Below are 19739 nucleotides of genomic sequence, written 5' to 3'. Positions count from 1 at the left end.
TGAGAAACAGTGAGCATGGGCTCAGAGGGACTGGTGAATGGTGTGCTCTCATGAGAGGATAGTAGGCCACCCTCTCATCAGGAACTAGAGAGCTGATTGAGGATTCTAGGCAGAAATTAATATGCTATAGTACTCTTACCTCACCTAGGAATGTCTGACTCCCATCCTTCTGGAATAACTGGGCCAATGGAATGAAGACAGAGGAGCCATTGGGTGAGGTACTGAGGCAGAGGGAAAAAAATTAGCATGGATAGATCAATGAATAACACTGCTTGTAAACTTTTACCATAAGATATGTGAGCTTTATTATCACCATTTATATTACATCAACATCTGGATTTAGTATGCTTGGCATCTGGGAAAGAATTTCTGAATTAACATTACTATTAAAGCATTGCATGCAGTGCTACCTGAAGGTAGCTCATAATAATAGCTTGTTGAGACATTTTGTATTATGAGCTCCTCCCTGGAAAGGGAATGTATGTACTTTACAGCCCACTTGTATTCATCTTCATCAGCCACATGTTAGTTTCACATCCTTCAAAGTGGCTATCCTCATTCTGAAGGGTTTTATATAAACATCAGCTTATTAATTATGTGAAAACGTAAACACCACCTGAATAAAAGTTTATATAAACTCATACTGACCATGAGTTTGTCAGCAATGGAGAACTCATTCAAGTATTCCTTCTGCCACCTACACATGCATACATGCTTAAATGAATTCGCACAAATAGACACTGACAAGAACACATGGACACTCACAGACGCATACACACACACACACACACACACACACACACACAAACACACACAATCACACAAACAGAAGTTGTAATCAGTAAAATGCTGATGTCCCCACATGGAACAGTAATTCTGGAATTGCAGCAGATTAAAAGTGCGGAGTAAATTAACAATGCATTGATCAGGCATTGGGCAAAATTGGTTAGAAGTAAAAGAAGACAGGTTGCTGACTGCTATTGACTAACAGTTGAGTCAGTAAACAAAGAAATATACAAACTGTGCAGGGCAATTTGTCCTCATCATCAATCAGTAATAACGTCCATCTTGCTGGCAATTAGTAATTCCAAAGACCTCATCATTTTCTTCATAGTACATCAACAACAGACATCTGCATGTTTCTTAAAAGCATGACACAGCTGTAGATAGATAGACAAAGAGAGAACGAGAGAGAGAAAGAGAGAGGAGAGAGACAGAGGCTCTGGTAAATACATGTGCAAGTGTTTGTGTGTGTTTGTGTGTGTCTGTCTGTGTCTGTGTGTATGCATTTATGATGCTTGCCAGAGGCAGTAGTCTGTTTTGCATGAGGTTACTAATGATAAGCATTTATTAACATTTTTCACTATGGAAACTTTTTGTGCCAGTACGCAATTCATCTTGTGTGTCAAATGCTTCCTCTGAGATTTCCCTGAATCTGCTTTTACTCAAAAAAAATTTGCATAAAACAAGATCTCTCTCTCTCCTAAAGTGCCTCAGCTCCCACTGCATTATTTTATCAGCTGCCTACTTGTGTTAACTGTATGAGTAGAGCATTTTCCCATTGCTATGGAGTAGTCACTTACCTTTGGCATATTAGAGAGGGCCTTGTGCTGAGGATCTCGAATAATTGTCACAGCAAAAATAGATTTGAAACTGGGCTCATCAAAACACGGAAAGGCAGTTCGTGCAGCAATTGGTTCAAAATGAGTTGCAGCTAGCATCCTAGAAATGACAGATTAACAAAATTATTTAGCAAACAAAGGAACATTCATGGACATTTTAATTTACCATTTAAAAACTTTATTATTAGAAACATATAACACATTCATCACACCTGATAATTATGGAAACTTTTTTAAAAATTTAAATAAGACAAATGGCCCTAAGAATAAAGGAGTATGGGCCCCCATACCACCCCAAGATTACATAACTATACTCTAAGTCATGCAATATTGGGGATAGGAGAAATGCAGCACCGATTGTGAAATATCTTTTTAATAATTAATCAGATAGGATGTCTTTGCACCAAATAATTCATTAAGCCTACAATACCTGTCTACACACACACACACACACACACACACACACACACACACACACACACACACACACACACACACACACACACACACACACACACACACACACACATACACATACACACACACACAAACACACACACACACACACACACACACACACACACACACACACACACACACACACACACATGCACACACACATATACACACACACACACACACACACACACACACACACACACACACACACACACACACACACACACACAGAAGGATCAACCATTTATGCCATAGTATGTACCTAGCTGAGTACCACTGGGCATTGTCTTTTGGCACCATCACTATTTCACAAAGTTTGGTGAACCCTGTAGTCAAGTGTTAATAATAAATGTTTACCAGGTGTAAGCTGCACTGAACTGCTAAGGCCATAAAATTATAGACTTTGATATGTCGAGATTTTGGATTACAAATGAATTTCAAAACTACATTGCACATACTGAAGAAAAAAAGTAAGGGATTAAGTTGTGAAGCTAAGTTTACATAAAGAAACATTTTCAGACATTAACTTTATTTTATATCTTTGAAAGGAGAGAGAGAGAGAGAGAATCCCCTTTTAATCTGTTACACTCTTAGCTTCCCTCTTATATCTCTTCTCTACATTCCTCTTGTGTTTCCTTACTCGTCCCAGTGTTTCTTTTAGCCATTCCTCCTTTTCTTGCCTATACCTTCTCTCCCCTAGCATCTGTCCCCATTTTTTGATTCCATTAATACTGCTTCTTCCATTCTGTCCTACTTGGCTCATCTATTCCCAATTCTTCTTGCCTTCTCTTCTTCCGACTACCTTATATAACTCCTTTGTCCTCTCATTTCTTGGTTTCTTTAACTCATTACTGACCTGCTATGTACTATGCCATTATCCGTCTACTGACCCTACTACCGCCGTCCTCTTTTCCTTCCCTACTACTTAGATTATATCAGGCTTTTCATTTTCATTAATTACTAGGAGCTTACTATATCCTTTCACAAATATTGCATTTACACAAAAAGGCTAACATATCTTTGTCTCTCATTTCCCTCGTCAAAATGAATCAAGCCTTTCAATAAGGGTGTATTTTTACATTTTTCTCATTTTAAATATTTGTGTATATTCTGATTATTATTTTCACTTTATCTACTCTCTCATATACTTTTTGTCTGATATGTTTTACTGGTGTGTTTTCCTTTATTCACTTGTAATATTTATGTGGTGCTTTTCTTTCCAAACCTCTGCTGAAAATGGACAACTGCCCAGTTAGATTATTCCAGTTAATCAATGGAAATTAATAATTAATGCCCTGGGCATTTCATCTAGTGAGATCTTGTTGAATCATGTTCTAGGATTACAACAATTATAGTTGTTTTGTGGAAAAGTATGGCACAATATTTAACTTTAGTGAATAATCTGATTTGAGTTTAAAATATGAGTCATCAATGAACAGAAAACATATATATATTTATATGTATAGCTAGACTATAAGCAAAAACAGCAAATTTATCCACAGAATGCAATAATTTGGGGATGTCTGTGGGAAGTAATAGTAAACATTAATGTCATCTGCAAAGGAGCAAATAGTATAGTAAAACCCTTAAAAAGTGGAAAGCTAACTGAAGAAAATACTATAAAATGTAAAAGAAGAATTATATATATGTAGCTTGGGCAAATATGGAGAAAGTGGGCACCATTACCTAATACCATTTATGATAGTAATACATTTGGAATATTTACTACTAATTATGATTCAGCTCATTGAACTGGCATACTGATTAATAACATTAATCAGGAAACCAAATGTTTACAAAACATAAAATAGGAAGTTAAAATGTGTTTTGTCAAAGGCCTGGCTCACATTGATGGCTAAAAAATAAAAATAAAGTAAATAAATATATATTTTGTTAAGCAGAAGGCATTCATAGTTAACATCTGATCCGTAGTCTGCCCTACAGTAAGAAACCTGACCAAACAGGTGATATTAGATAGCAAAGCCATTACCTGATTTTGTTCATCAGAAATTAAACAAAGATCCTTATGTCAATATCAATTAAAGATATAGGTCGTAATTATTTGGGTTACAAAGATATGAATTTGGTACTTAGTAATATTGTTCTAGAGTGACTGAGATACCTATACAATGTATCTTGGCATTAGATTAACAGGTAGAGAATCTTAAATATTTTAACAATATTATTAGGAAAATGTCTTATATAAGGCAGCTGAGAAACTTTGATTTAGATGTATATTTTAAAAAACCTTATAACATCTACAATATCCTTTTCAGATATAGGAATGATGATCTCATTAATTTGTACTGGAGTTTAAGGTCTAAGAAGTCTGAGTAGAGGTCCATATCAGAATCTTTCCCTGAGATTGATGGGAGGTTATTTATATTTGTAAATATAAAAATAAAAGATAGCCAAAATGCCATGCATTTAAGTATTATCTTTACCCCTTATTTCTAAACATGTAATTATTCTGGCAGGCTTTTGGACTTGAAACCTTAAAGCTAGATGTTTCGAAGGTATATGTCCCATTTTGGAAAAAAAGTTACAGTTTATGTGAATTTGACTCATGACATTTGGAAAGCATATCTAAACTGATTTCTGCTAGAAGTTTTTGAATTTGAAGTTTGGTTGTAGTATTGTAATACTGAACTTCTAAGGTTTTAAGTCAGTTAATTTCAGGAAAGATGACTGAGAAATAAAAAAACTCAATTCCATCTTAACTGACCTTCATGGTATGTCTGTATTATACCTATTAAATGCAGCACCTGCAGTAAAAAGATGCGATCGTTCATTATCATTATCTGTAATCTGTACGTTATCTAAAAGACAAGAATTTAGTTTCCAATTCCATCCTTTAAAGGGCCCTTTTACTAGTTTCTGGAAATCTAAGTTGGGGGTGGGGTACTTGGAGTGTAGGCCAAAAAACATCTCGGTGATAGGTTCATAGGTTCATAGGTTCATGCTAGGCTATCTGCCCTAGGGCATTTATAAGCCTAGCCAGAGTGTGTTTGGCTTTCGCCACCCATTTTAAATTAATTTTGCTATGCCCTTTTCCGAGGTTAGTATACTGTGCCTCTGTCTAACAGTGACACAGAAGTGATACCCGGGGTAAACCTACGATCTCTCATCCACTCATCAAGATTCCTCTTGAAGAGAGTCAATGTGGGACTCTGCCTAACCTGGACTGGGATTTTATTCCAGAGTGAAGGGAGCCTCTGGGTTATGAATCTGTCCCTTCAGCATGTCCTATTTATTTCAGTGCTGAGGTTCAAGTCTCTTGAGCGTGTAGCTCGATGGGATTTGGATTTTTTGAGGTGCAGCATGTCCCTTAATTCCGGGTTGGACATGGCCTTATACGTCAGGCACAGGTCACCTCTGAGCAGGCGGTATGCCACTGAGTAGAGCTGGAGTTTCTTTAACCGGGCAGCATATAGCATCTGTTTGAGCCCTTTGATCCTCTTGGTGAGGTACTTTTGGGGTCTTTCCAGTTGCTGCAGGTGTCTGGTAAGGTACATCCCAAAAGGGGCATTGTACTCAATTATGGGCCTGATGAGGGATGAGTAAAGAGGCACGATGACCTCCCCTGATCTAGATGTGAATCCCTTCATGATTAGGTGGGCTATATAAAATGTTTTTCTAACCAGTTTGGCCACGTGGTTGTCAAATGAGAGATTGCTATCAACTTGGGTCCCCAGGTCCCTAATTACTTCTTCTGTACTTAATGGATTACCAGCTATGTGGTAATTTGTGGGTACTTTGTTTTTGCCAAAGGGGATGACTATATACTTTTTGGCATTTAGCTTGAGGCCATGGCTCTGGCACCAGTTGTCTGTTTCTATGAGGCCCTTTTGGAGGATGCTTGTGTCGGCTGGAGAGTCGATTATGGCGCCCAGTTTGCAGTCATCTGCGAACTTGGTCAGCCACAGTCCGTCCGTGTTGGCCTGTACCTCCGAGAAATATATACCGAACAAGAGAGGTCCCAGGACTGAGCCTTGTGGGACACCACTTGTAACTGGTTTGGAGTCTGACATGGCTCCAGCAATTCTAACCATGTGGGCTCTGTCCTTGAGCCAGTTTGCAATCAATCTAGTGACATAGGCGTTTATATTTAAGTTGGTGAGCTTATCTATAATGCCCGAGTGGGGTATTGTATCAAAGGCTTTTGCGAGGTCCAGGTAGGCTGTGTGGACCACCTTCCCCTCATCAATGGCCTTGGTGACTGTTTCAAAGAAATCAACCAGGTTTAAGAGGCAGGATCTTTCCTTAACAAAGCCGAACTGGGTAGGATCCAGTGTCTGTAGGTCCCCAATATCTTTATTTATGAGGTTCATGATGATCCTTTCCATAGCTTTGCAGACCAAGCTAGTCAGGCTTATGGGGCGATAGTTTCCATGATATAACACAATCAGTTATAGCAAGAAAATAAGACAAAAAAATAGAACAAATTAGCACGTGAACACAATTCATGAACTGACGAGTGAATTCAGCATGATTGTTTTTCAGGGCTAATTAATTAAAAAGGATCTAGAGCAGCCTGTGATAAATTGGAATTTGTCACTTTTGCATAAAACTTTTTATCTATCTTATCATTTATGACTTCATTCCAGTCATCAGCTATTATAATATAGTAGTAAGTAAATGTGTTATATGGCCGAAGAAATCCAAGTAGACCAAGCATGGGGCATAAATTAATGTGTCAGTGAAAAAGGTTGATTACACCATAGAGCAGAACCTGTCTAGGCTATCAAACTCAGTTGACTACACTGTCATATGCACTGATTTCTTTACAAACCATGAAATGAGAAGAGATTTAGATACTGTAACCTCTCTTTATAACAACTGTCCTCCAGTCTTTTTATTATCATGACATTCTTCTTTGTAACATATTGATGAGCTTTATACTCATCTTTTTTTGCAGAACCAAAACTGACTGCACACCCCTTCTGTGACCAGATTAGGTAGCTAGACATGAGTAATGTGCAGTCTCTGTTCCTGCTGTCTGCTCTTCAAAATGTGGCCTTGGCAGTACCATTTCCATTTTGCCCCCAGTAGTCCATTTCTGTTGTTATGGTCATGTGTCATCATTCAAGGTGTTTTTAACTTCTTAGTGCTCTTCTGACCACCCCTCTCATCTTATAATTTACATTGGATTTATTAGAAACCAAGGAAAATATTTTATACTTCCCTGCATTGAACCTTAGTTTCTACATCTTGGCTTCTGTCACATAGATCTTATTGATGGTTTGTTCTCATTTCTTCCTCATAACTCCTCATATTCTTCACTGTGCCATCAGTCATGTCATCAATGGAATCATTGACAGCCATGACACTCCTGTTTTTAATGTGATGACTTGCATGAAAATGCTAAGCACACTGGTCTAAAGACTGCCCCTATGGAGCTATTCTAAGCATGTCACTTTTCTTTTATATGGACAGCTAACTACTATTTTCTTCTTATCATTAAACCACCCTTCAGTACATTACCATGGCCTTGTTCCAGTCTTATGGAACCTCACCATTGTGAGTGGTCAGCTGAGGATTTCAAAGAAGAATCTTGCATGTAGTTTTGACAGATTAGGTGTTCTGCCAATACTCTGCACCTTCTCTTCCCTTAACACTTTGAGTCTCCATTTTGTGACTTTGCTTGGTATGTAACTGTCAGATATCATCCATCTTTCACCTTTCTCCATCGAAAGCTGGCATTCCTCCTGCATTCTCGTACATGAAGGTGGAGACAAGTACTCATTCAGAATTTTTACTTTTCTTTAGCCTTCTCTTTCCCGTCTTTGAGCATTCTTCAGCTCCAGTTTGACATTCCTTCTTTCCCTTCAGTGTCTTCCTTTCTTGGTTTTTATTCTCTCTGTATCCAGTTATCTTATTTCTTTATACTCCTACCTACCCTCCTTACCTTCTTTATTTAACTCAAAAAAGAACTATTTCCTTTTTATGAACTATGTACTTATCATGAGGAGTACAGCATTAACCCTTTATTTCGCCCTGGCTTGCTTTTTTCCTAGCCTCTTTTCTATAGTTGTTTAAATTCTCCACCTCATTTGCAGGCTGTTTGTTTCCTATTTTTGCCTTCAGCCCATCATTTTGATACCAGAACATTCATCTGTCTTGTTGCCGTCTGACTTTCTATACAGCCTCTTTTTTGCTTGTTGTCCTCTGAGCCATATTTAACAACACAGAGGCATTGTCATGTTGGCCAGGTGTGGTGGTGTCTTTTTACTTTTAGGTTTTGAACCCCTATATGTTTGGTAAGTATAGAATCTAGTATATTTCCTTTCTTTGTACCATTTTGCACTTGCTGAATAAATCCCTCTTTGTTTGGTATCTCCACTGTTTCATTCTCTGACTCTTGATTTCGATGCAGGAATGCTTGTCATCTTCTAAGAAATGTAAGTACTTCATAACAACGGCTCTTATTTTTTGTTTTGTGCTGAAAGATTACACCATCTTTTTTAACTGTCCAGCTTCCTTTCTTTCCATATCTGAGATTTGATATATTGTATTTATCAAATCCTTCTCTTTATCTATAACTTGACTACCAAGTTTCCATCTTCCCTTTCTTACCTCTGTGGTAGTTGGCCCCTAGCCCACAGTCACAGTTTAATGCAGGCTACTGCCCATCCCCTGCTTGCCCTTTCTGTCCTGCTAGAACAAACAATAACCTGGTATTTCCACGTCAGTCTCTTTCATCATTAGCACAGGTTTATTTCACATTCTATGTTTGCCTCCCTATCTCTTATCACTGTCTGAAACTCTAACATTTGCTTGTCTTAATTCCTGTCATTATTCATCATAAGACTGCATCCCTTCCTACTAGTCTCATCTTTTTTTTCTTTTTTTGTCCTTTTTTCCACCTGTTCTGTATTTTAAATTATGACTCCTATCATACATCAGTATCCTTACTTTTTATTTGCTTCTTCTGCTTTCCTTCCTGACTCCCTCTATCTGTCGCTGAGTTTATTTGTTTACCAAAGTCCTTTTGCTGTCTTTATTTTGCCATATTGGTTGCCCCACCCATCCAGTTTTAATGTTCATTTTCAGGCATAGTCATACACATTTGCATTCTGTATTTCAACAAGGCAGTCTCATCTGAAGAGAAGTGAAGTCTGCCCATAACAAAGAAATTTTATCTTTTGGGTAGATCTTATTCAGTCCTCTTTCGAAGCCAGGTATAGTAGTATTTATTCCTATCCTTCTTGTACTGAAATTTAGAATCTGCAGCTAGGTAATAGTTCTTAGGGCCTCAAAGCACTACATGGCAATCAGCTAAAAGGTGCAGGAAAACAGGTATGCAAATGATTGTATGGTGACATGTAAATGAAAAAAGGAAGTTTAATAAATACATAATGATATGCAAATAAGGACTGAAGAAAGCAGGTCATGATTCTAATCTGGCATGAAGTGGCATAGGTATAAATGCAAAAAACACATGGAAACTAGTCGTGTTTCAAGGACAAAAATGCTTGTTGCAGCCACAACTATTGTTCGGCATTTTCTTAGCATGGGTAATTTTCTCTCAAGAATGCAGCCTGGCTACGCCCACTAACAAAACTGGTACTGACAAAGAGTTTCACTGTATCAGTTGACAGACCACTATCAACTACTGGACCTCTTCTTTTCAATGGACAGAGATTGGTTGATCTGTATGGCCCACAAACTGAGAAAACTGTCTAAACTAGTGAATATCAAGGCACGTGCATCTCTTACCAAACTAGCTAGAGGGACCTTCCAGAGGCAAGCTGCAAACACATTATGTACATTACAAGCATCAGCCTGTAGGATTCTCAAGGCATTCCTCAATAAATTGCAACCACATGTTTATGAGCATATCTACCTCCCCAACAAACAAGGGAGAGAGCCACCACCATACATGGCTTTTAAGATATTGCCCACCATCTCAAAGTACTGGGAGCTATACATTACATACATGTGCCAATAAAGGTCCCATCTGGTATCCACAACAGCGTTACATCAACAAGAAATGCTACCATTCTATCAGTTGCCAGATAGTGGGGAATGCACAAGGGTTAATTACCCATGCATCTGCACGGCACCCTGACAGCTACCATGATTCTCACATATGGCATACAAGTCATCTTTATTACCACTTCCTGCACAGTGATATACCACAGGCCCATCTAGTATGTGTTGTCATGGTGGTGCACATACATATCTAAAGCCACAGAAAGTATGTACATATGTCTCACCCCCCATTTCTTTATTCTGTGTATATCCTTACTGTGTTGAAGATGATGCATTATCCTCCCTGGATCCCTGCTTTTGATGCCCATACAAAACCCTGCAAGCCTAGATGAACATCAATATACCACTGCTCATATCCAAGCCAGAAATGCAGTACAGTGCATGTTCAGCCTGCTGAGATGGGGGTTATCACACCTAGACACATCTAGGGGGCACTGCTGTATACTCCTGTCCCAGCCTGTTGCTTTTTATGTGCTGCTTGCTACAAAATATGATCTTCATCATTAAAAGGATCCTCCACACCCTCAACAGCAGAACCATTCATAACCTCCACCACATCTTTACCTATCTGTGATACTGAACAAAATGTAACCAGTGGCTGCATCATACACCCAGATGCCACTGTGCACTGTACGTGGCAGTGCAGGTCAACCATCAGCATATAATCCACCTCTGTGGGCCTTGATATGTACACCCTAGCATTGTACTGTCACAGAGAACAATATTATGTATTTTCTGTGCAGGCTATGCAGGGTAGTGCATGACCAAGTTACACTGCATGAGATAATTCCACAAACACCACATAAGAAGGAGGGTGCTCTAGGTATTAGCCATTATCATTTCAGCTGCTGCTAAGGAACACATGAACACATGGGATTATGGAGCTACTTGTCAACAGAGGCGGTGATATGGGTCACAGGAAAGGGAGTCATTAGTGTTATATATGATTTCTTCTGTTGGTTGAGTAAAGGAGTCACAACAGAGTCATGTAGTGTGGCCACTGTGATGACAGGTTTAAAGTGAAATGTTACAGGACCTTGAGAGCTCAGACCTGGTGTAAGTGGTGAAACAGAGCTTGTGTGGGATTCACACACACAGTAACCCACCCAGGAAGACATTGCAGTGTGGTTGCTCCCAACATGAGGTCAGAAATATTCCAACTGATGCAGATGTTGTATGTCTTCCCTTCTTTGGCAATCCTATGTAGCCACCACAGGTCACAAAGGCCCATGACCATAATCAACACTAAGATATATGGTGTCATTTCTGGCATTGGCCAACATTGATCCATACCTCTCAACCTGCAGAAATTGAAAGTTGGTAAAAAGGCTCTTGAAAAGTAGGTATAATGAGCTAATTAGCATTAAAGTTGAATATCAAATACCACATACCTCTTCTCACTACCAGTAGAAAGGTGGGATACTACTCACAAACACATTAAAAAACAGAATTATCAAAATGATGGAAAATATAAGCACATTATCAAAGAGACAGTGTATAATTTGTGGACCATAATGAACTATACTGCAAAATTCTGCATCACAAGGTAACTTATTTTTATTTCTTTAAATGAGAGATGTAAGATGGGTGTCTTCTTTCTTTAAATTACTTGGGTCACCAGTATGTTGGTCGTGTAGTGAGGTTTTTTGTTTACTAGACAGCTTCAAAAAGCACTTGTGATGAGGTGGAATTCAGAAAATTGTGTGAAGGAGTAAATCTAGCCTGAAAATAGGGACATACGTCCAAAAATAGGTACATCTTGTGCAATGGCAAATGAGTCCTGGGAATAGTAATATTCTTCAAAATGGATACAATATGTGCCACCACAGACTGCATTAGTCCAGTCATGGCATTGTGTCTGGATTCCATTGTCTTCAGAAGGCCTTGGCTGTGGTGGGAGACACCTCCCCAGAAGCCACACACTATGCCAGTCATCTCTAGGTTGGTGTGGGTAGCTGCGGACTGCACTAAGATTATGGCACTGCACATCTGTGATTGATGCCTGGAGATGGCCCCATTGTTGGAGCTGACTGTTACATTGCCAGGCACTTTAGACCACTGGTAACCTGCCATGTGGTGGGTGTCCACATGTCAAATGCATTGTAGTAGTCTGTCACTGCAGGTGAAGAAACAGTAGTGACAGTGTTGGTCATAGGGTAGCCCCACCTTGGCATGAATGGTGTGCTCCATGCTGTGCATCCTATAGGGCAGTAAGTGCAGGAGATGCCAAATTGTCATCCCAGGTAGTAATTGTAGAACCATGCAGGAGGGATACAGTGTTGATATATTCTGGGACTGTGCATCAGTCTGTGTGTTGGTATCATCATTACACCCTGCACAAGTGCTACCACAGCCTGTTGTCCTGACCCAGACTCTGCAGGCATCAAAGTAGTGGTCGGTCCTGTGAATATACAATTACATGAACTATCACAGTGATATTTCTCACCCTTTGGTGCTCATGCAAAGGACAGGTGAATGCACGCTGGAAATTATAACACACTTACCTATGCAGGCAGTCCTCTGACTATGAATACCTGAGGTACCTATGGAGCATATTAACATTGGTCATTGAGTGCTTCCTGATATCATTCTAAGCACAGTTATCCTATACTACACGAAAGGTGGCTACTAACCTGTCTGGTCTCCATGTGAGATATATGGCATCTGGCCACTCTCAGAACCTCCTGGCTTCCTGGCATGATACCATTTCCATCATTTTCTCTATACATGGATACCAAGAATGACATCATCTGTTAGAGCTGCAGTGGGAGGTGGCTCACCTCCAGTCATAGCCCTGTCCTTTGCTATGCTGCATGCTTTTTGTGAAGCCCACTTTATTGTGTCATTACATACTTTTTACTTTGGCACATTATGCAGTTCCTTCCACCCATGACATTTACATTGTGGACCATTGTGTCTGACACATGGTCCCATGCAGGATATTGATTGTTCCTTTCTAAAACAGGCACTGTCCAAAGGTCATGATTGCCTGTAGCAGGATTTCCTTCTCAACATTTCATTTAATTAGTGTATAGAGTTGTATGTATATTTTCTATGTGTGCCTTTATTTTTAGTATATTTTAAGCCTTGGCATAGTTTTTGGGGTAGATTGCTTTCTGATTGGTTCTTACTAAACCACGTGTTAGTTTTCATGAATGGGCCCGCCTTGTATGAGTGTGTATCTTCGTTTATGTGGTTTTGAGGTGTGGCTCATTCTTGTATTGTGGTTGGTTCATTTGTCTAGATTTTATGAATGGTTCTTTTTATTGATTGGTTGTAATGTTTAATGGATGATATTTAAATGCGAGTACTTTATTGATTGTATTAGTCTGAAGAAGCATCTAGTACATGAAAGCACTTATTTATTAAAGTTTATTATTATTTTCATCACAGTTGAAGCTTTATTCATTATTGGATCCCTGGCTGTCTTTGATGCTGTCTTTTATATACTTTAAACTAGTGTTACAATGCCTACATTATTATTATTATTATTATTATTATTATTATTATTATTATTATTATAGGCTGTTCAACGACAAGTATTCACATGTATGTTGCACTGTAATACCCCCATCACAGTACATTTTACCTCTGCATTCCTCTTCTGGGCTGTCTCTTGCAATTGATGCTTCTTTGCTGTTTTATAGGTCTTCTAGCTGCTCATACAAATCTGCTGCTTTTCTTTGCCTGCTGCACACTTTGATGTTAAGCAGGCCAAATCAACCATAAAATATACTACTATATAGTAAATTACATCATACATATGTTATGGATTGCTATATTTCACCGAGGCATATCAGCAATATATGGCATACATATTTTCTACTGTAAATCAGCAACATGCCATGCACTCCTGCTCACTCAGGCAGACATCACACTGCATCATGACTCTATGGTGCATTATTAATGATTTAGAGTCTGGTGTGGGGCCTAATTCTCAGGCTGCAGTTTTGTATTTCTGTAGATTTATGGTGATGGTTGCAGATGCTTGTGCTTTAAACAGAGTGTCTGCCATTCTCTTGCACAGTCAGCTCAGGGAAGAGTTATTGGGATATATAGTTATCGACCAGGGGATGGGTAAGACCAGTCTAACACCAGATGGGATAGGTTAATTCAAACACCAAAAGAGAAATTGGCTAGGCTGAAAATGGCCTGCAAGGGCAGCTAGCCTAGTACTTACCTATGAATTTAAGTAATTGTGAATAACAGAGTTTGATTGACTTTTGAGAAACTTTTATTAAAAAAGTTTGCAGAACTGATTTTGAAACTTGATAATGAGTTTAATTAGAAGTTTTTAATTGTGCAACTTTATTTTTAATTGTTTAATTTATTGATGGTTTAACTGGTTGAAGTTGAAGTGATGTAGTCAAGTGACGCTTTGTGATGTGTTTTTCTTAAGCCCTTGAAAACACACAACATTGAAGCATTAGAGAGCCACTAAATTTTTATTAGCCAGTTTTATGTTTTTTATAATTTGTTTTTCTTTCTGAAGTGTTTTTATGTAAATATAAAACTATTTAGTATATCCCTCCTCATATCTTCCATTGTCCCTCACCGTATATCTCTCTTCATATCTTCCATTGTCCCTCACCATGTAATCTCCTTTCTGTACATACACGCATACGTACACAGCTACTTAAACTGTTCATCTATCCACCCACAACCCCTTTTCCCTTTTTTTGCACATGGGGACAGGGTGTCACTTCAACAGTAACAATCATCTAGATCCAATGTTCACACTACCTGGTGACTATCAATACTTGTGTGTTTTTGTTACTTGTTCAAGAATATTTTTAATTAACCCCAACATGCTTTTCAATATAACTGTATAATTTGACTATCATACTCTGTTTATATTAACATCCACATATTTTGTGTTCCAATTCCTTGTGAATACTATAATAATGTTGAATATTTTTGTTTCCTATACATACTCCTGTTCTTATGTATATAAGAGCTCTACATTGTTCCATACGTTGATTCTATATAACTAAGTACATGGAACTTTGTCCTTGGGGCCTCCACTGAAAAAGGATTATATGCCCAGAGGGACTTTCCCAGTCAACAAATGCAATAAATAAATAAGTAAATAAATAAAATACAAAAATGGATTCATTTGTATAATGAAGCTTTAATGCTTGAGCCTTTAATAAAAATGAGGTCTTCACAACCCAAGTTTCAGGGCTGTTACAAAAAAATAATAATGACTCAATGATAGTAATATATTGAGTACCCGTTTTATTTGATTTGCTAGACTAATCACAGAGTTGTTTGTCTTTTCGGCTTTTCCCGGTAAGGGGTCGCCCCAGCGGAACTCCGGTCCGCTAATGATTGGCAGTAGATTTTTATGGTGCCGAGTTGTCAGCCCGACACCCAACCTTCAGCGAAGGAACGCCCATTCACACATGTCTTTTGGAGGCCACGCAACCACGGGGAGGACATGCAGACTCCACACAGAAGGCACTCCCCCGCACACTAGCTGAGAATCGAACGGGAGAACCTCTTGCTGTGAGGCAACAATGCAACCGCCGTACCAAATGCCAAATATTCTTATTATCCCTTGATAGATACCTGAATACTTCAAAAGATCCACAGGCAGTGCACCAAAAGACTAGCAGGCTATATTACCCGACCTATTAAAATGGATTGCGCTGCTTGGTGTAATTTCAGTTTATTTGAAAACTTTCTTTTATTTCCATTATTTAGTCAAATTAGTTTTGCAATATCGCTCTACTAGAAAGAATGGTAGACTAGTTAATTTATACATAAATAATGCCACTATGAGTAATTTATTTGTAACTCAATTATTCCAGCTCTGGAATAAATTGCAAAAGCTTAAAGGGTCAGTGGTTCAAAGATGACTTCAGGACTAAGCCTTATGAAGCCATGGAAAACAGAAAAGTCAGATATAAAGCATCAGAACAAAAGATGTATAAGTGTGTGTGTAGGTAGAGTTGCATGAATCCATACACACACACATATATGCATATAGATAGACAGATAAAGCTTTAATGAGAGTTGGAAGGAAACTTAGATGTAAATCTTATGATGAGATTCAGAACATCAATTTAACTGATGACTCTAAGTCTAATGTACTGTTAACTTGTGCTCTTATGTTTTAACAGATGCAGGTTGCAGTTTGAATTTTGTCCTTTCAACTTATATTAATACATTTTTACTGTTTTGTATGTTAAAAATGTTTGCATTTTAGGATAATATCAAGTATGATTTGTCTGTTAGTGGGAATAGAGAATTTTGCTTTAGGATATCTAAATTTCAATACTCATATCAGATAGAGATGAATGAAGTTCAGAGACCAGTAGCCATAGTTCAAACTCAGATGTCTACTTATTTGCTTGGAGTAGTAAATTTGGAAATGACATATATAAAGACCAAAGGACACACCTAGAAGATAATAATATTCTGCTGCTTCTTTTACCTTCTCATTCCTGTTCTTGTCTGGTAAAATGCCTTGTAGAATCCACTGAAGCTTGATGCTAATTTTGCTGAGAATGAAACTGTCAGCACATACTTCCTTCCGATGCATAGAACATTCTGGAACAGCAGACCCAGTTGCTCGTTCACTGGTTCCTGTAATATCCTGGGAATAATCTTCTCAGCTGATTCATTGGAGGCTACTTCTAATAATACTGCCTCAGTTATCTGAAGCCTTTTGCTATTCAAAATGATGTAACTAGTATTCTTCTGGACAGACAGTCTTATCCTCACTTGACCCGAAAAAGTTTGTCTGTCTAGATCAGGCTTAATAGAGATGTGGTAATATTCTGGAGTGATATCGGTTGGCAGTCTGGAGTTGTTCCAAGGAAATGGGACCACGTTTGAAACTGTTAATGAATCAGAGGTATCAGGGTTAGGATTACTTAACACAGAATCCCTTGCTGCATCTGCTGACACCAAGAAGATCAGAACTAAACCGAAGACAGTAAACATGACTGCACACATCTTCAGGGTCAAGGATGGAATATTGCAGGTTCTGTTGAGGAGTTGATGCCTTTAGATTACATTCAGCTAGACTGTTGTTGCTGCAGAATATCAAAGAAATAGGAAGTTATAATCGACCCTTCATCAAACAGTTGTGCTGCTTGCTACAATAATAAGTAATGTGACAGTATATACAATCAGTAGTAGTGTAAAATATGGGGGCAAAGGAATACAGGAGATAACTATGCCTCAGTTGGAAAACCCATTTTTGCAACCAAAACTCTTAACAATGCACTTCATATCTAGAATAGTCTTTAGATACTTATCTACCTATACTTATTCAGGAATGACTGAATAGGAAAGTTCTGTTGAGCACCCTAAATTATTTCATTTGTTGATGTTATATGAAGAACATATGAGAATGTATTGATATTATGCAAAGCTGTGAATCTATGGTCCACTGATAGATGAGGGCTCAGCAAATATGACTTTGTAGGCATAAACATTAAAGCAAGGTAAGTTTTGGAGCACCATGTATTATTTTGCCTTTTTCTCACCTCACATCATCTTGTCTTTTACTTGCTCACTGTTTTACTAACTTCGCATCTTCACTGTCGTTCTGTTTCCTTTCTGGATTATCTTCCTCCTTGTTCCTGCTTCCTTGCTGCTTTAAATGTACCTACAGGTCATGGAATTGACAATACCTGCATGTAGAATATCTCAGACATCCTAATCATACAATATTGGTATTATTATCATCAGCATCATTTTATTCCTGTATAATAATTATTGCCTTACACTGGAATGGTACCCCAACCATGGCGATTCCTGCTTTGTGTGTATTGCTTGCTGGGAAAGCACCCTGCCAATTGAAGTGTAGAAAATGGGCATAGAAAATGGATAAAGGGATGGATGGATGGATGGATGGATGGATGGATGGATGGATGGATGGATGGATAGATGGATGGACGGACGGATGGACAGACTTTATACAGAAGTATTATTTCTCCATGGGTTAACAATAAATTTTCCTCTCTCCATCTGTCTTAAAAGTTATTATTTGTGATGTGTTGTGACTATTAGCATCCCAATCTGCAACATTTGATAGCCAAATGAGATTACATGTATGTATGTATGTATGTGTGTGTCTTGGATTTGTGTGGAGGTATTACTACAAAAATCTGTTGTCAGTTAATGAAGTATGAATCACTAAATGATGATCTATAAAAATGTCCACTAAGCACCTGTTGACTAAATTCAGGAAAATATGTACATGATGTGACTCCTTTATGTCATCACTAAAAAATATTTCTATGGATAAAAAATAAAGAAATCCTAAGGGGTAATGATACGTTTGATTACATGTAACATACTTTAATGCAGCTCACTGAATTGCATGCTCCTTTCTGTAGGCCTAATACCAGTAGCACATTCTTTGTTTTTTCACTTATTTAAATAAAGCTTTCTTGATTGCAGAGATGACATCTAGTCATGTTAAGGAGACACTCATCACTTTTAGTGCAGTTATTTGTACATTAAGTACAGAAACTGTAAAAACATGGTAGTTTTATTACATAGATAGAGTATGTTGCTTAGAAAGTAGTTTAAAAAAAGTCCCACTATAGTCCTAGTTTCACCAAAGGAGTCAAACGAATAGCATGATTTGTTTAAAAATTCCAGACCCTGTAATATAAATTTAGCAAAAAGTATATGCCTGAATGAATTGTTAACCATTAAGATGAGAACACCTAACATCACACATCAGTGTATTGCATGGAAAAAAAATGAGTGATTCACTTAAAAATACTAATAATATTTGTCTTAATTCTTGACAAAAACCTTGATATGGATGATTGTTAATAGTTTCTATTTGTTATATTTATGTTTTAATAATATAGTTGTTTTGTTATATTGTGATTGTTGATAAAAACTCAATAAAAAATTAAAAAAATTAAAAAAGAATGAAAAAAGAAAATATATGTTAAAATACTGTCTAACCCAGTCGATGTGTCCATTTCAGCCTGACAACTTAATATATAAGCATGGCATTTTTTTCACCATATTCCTGTTTTCTTCAGCCCTGCCAGTCTGGTAAGTTTTAGTCCTTTACTAACTGGATTTGTGATTGTTAGTCAGGCAGCTGCTGTATTTGTGATTTATTCTCTGACTCAAATAATCTGACATCTGACATCTGAAATCTGTCTTGATGGCCCCTTACTCCTTCATTTCATTCTTAAAAAATATTGCCATGGATAAAAAATAGAGAAATCCTAGGGGTAATCATACAGTTTGATTAAGTGTAACTTACTTTAATGCAGCTCACTACAAGTCACATCAGCTTAGATATGACTTCACAAATTGTGTACTGAATTTCATTTAAGGGAGTGAACATTCCTGCATCTCCTGTCTGTCTCCCCTGGTTTTCATTAAATACACTTCTTATGTTTCCTCAGTGAATCTGTCCAATTGTTCCTTAACTTCCTTTTACTATGGTAAATGTCTGGACTCTACATGTATCAATTATCCAATGTCAAATGGGGACACTTCCCCAAACAGAATTAATGTATATGTCCTAATTTAGTATACTTTATTTAATTTCAGTAATGAAGAATGACATCAGCCATAATAGGAACAATAAGAAAGCAGTCTACTAGTAACTTTTAAGTCTTGAGCATATGAAAGAAATGTAATAGGGTAGCTGGTATTATCAGTTCAGAAATA

General features: G+C 37.8%; 1 protein-coding gene across 1 annotated transcript in view; it reads right to left on the bottom strand.

Annotated features, from left to right (window-relative positions):
• The window catches only part of LOC122806900 (endoplasmic reticulum aminopeptidase 1-like), a 447374-nt gene that overhangs the window by 419906 nt on the left and 7729 nt on the right, over nt 1-19739 (bottom strand). The window contains exons 2-3 of the mRNA XM_044077704.1: nt 16516-17119; nt 1584-1722 (exon numbers count right to left, since the gene is read on the bottom strand). Coding sequence (XP_043933639.1) covers nt 1584-1722; nt 16516-17039 — 663 coding nt within the window. The 5' untranslated portion in view covers nt 17040-17119. The remainder of the gene's footprint in view (nt 1-1583; nt 1723-16515; nt 17120-19739) is intronic.

The sequence above is a fragment of the Protopterus annectens genome, chromosome 7.part0, assembly GCF_019279795.1.
Source record: "Protopterus annectens isolate FY-2018-M chromosome 7.part0, PAN1.0, whole genome shotgun sequence".
Classification (NCBI taxonomy): domain Eukaryota; kingdom Metazoa; phylum Chordata; order Ceratodontiformes; family Protopteridae; genus Protopterus; species Protopterus annectens.
This window is presented reverse-complemented; position numbering and strand designations above follow the sequence as displayed.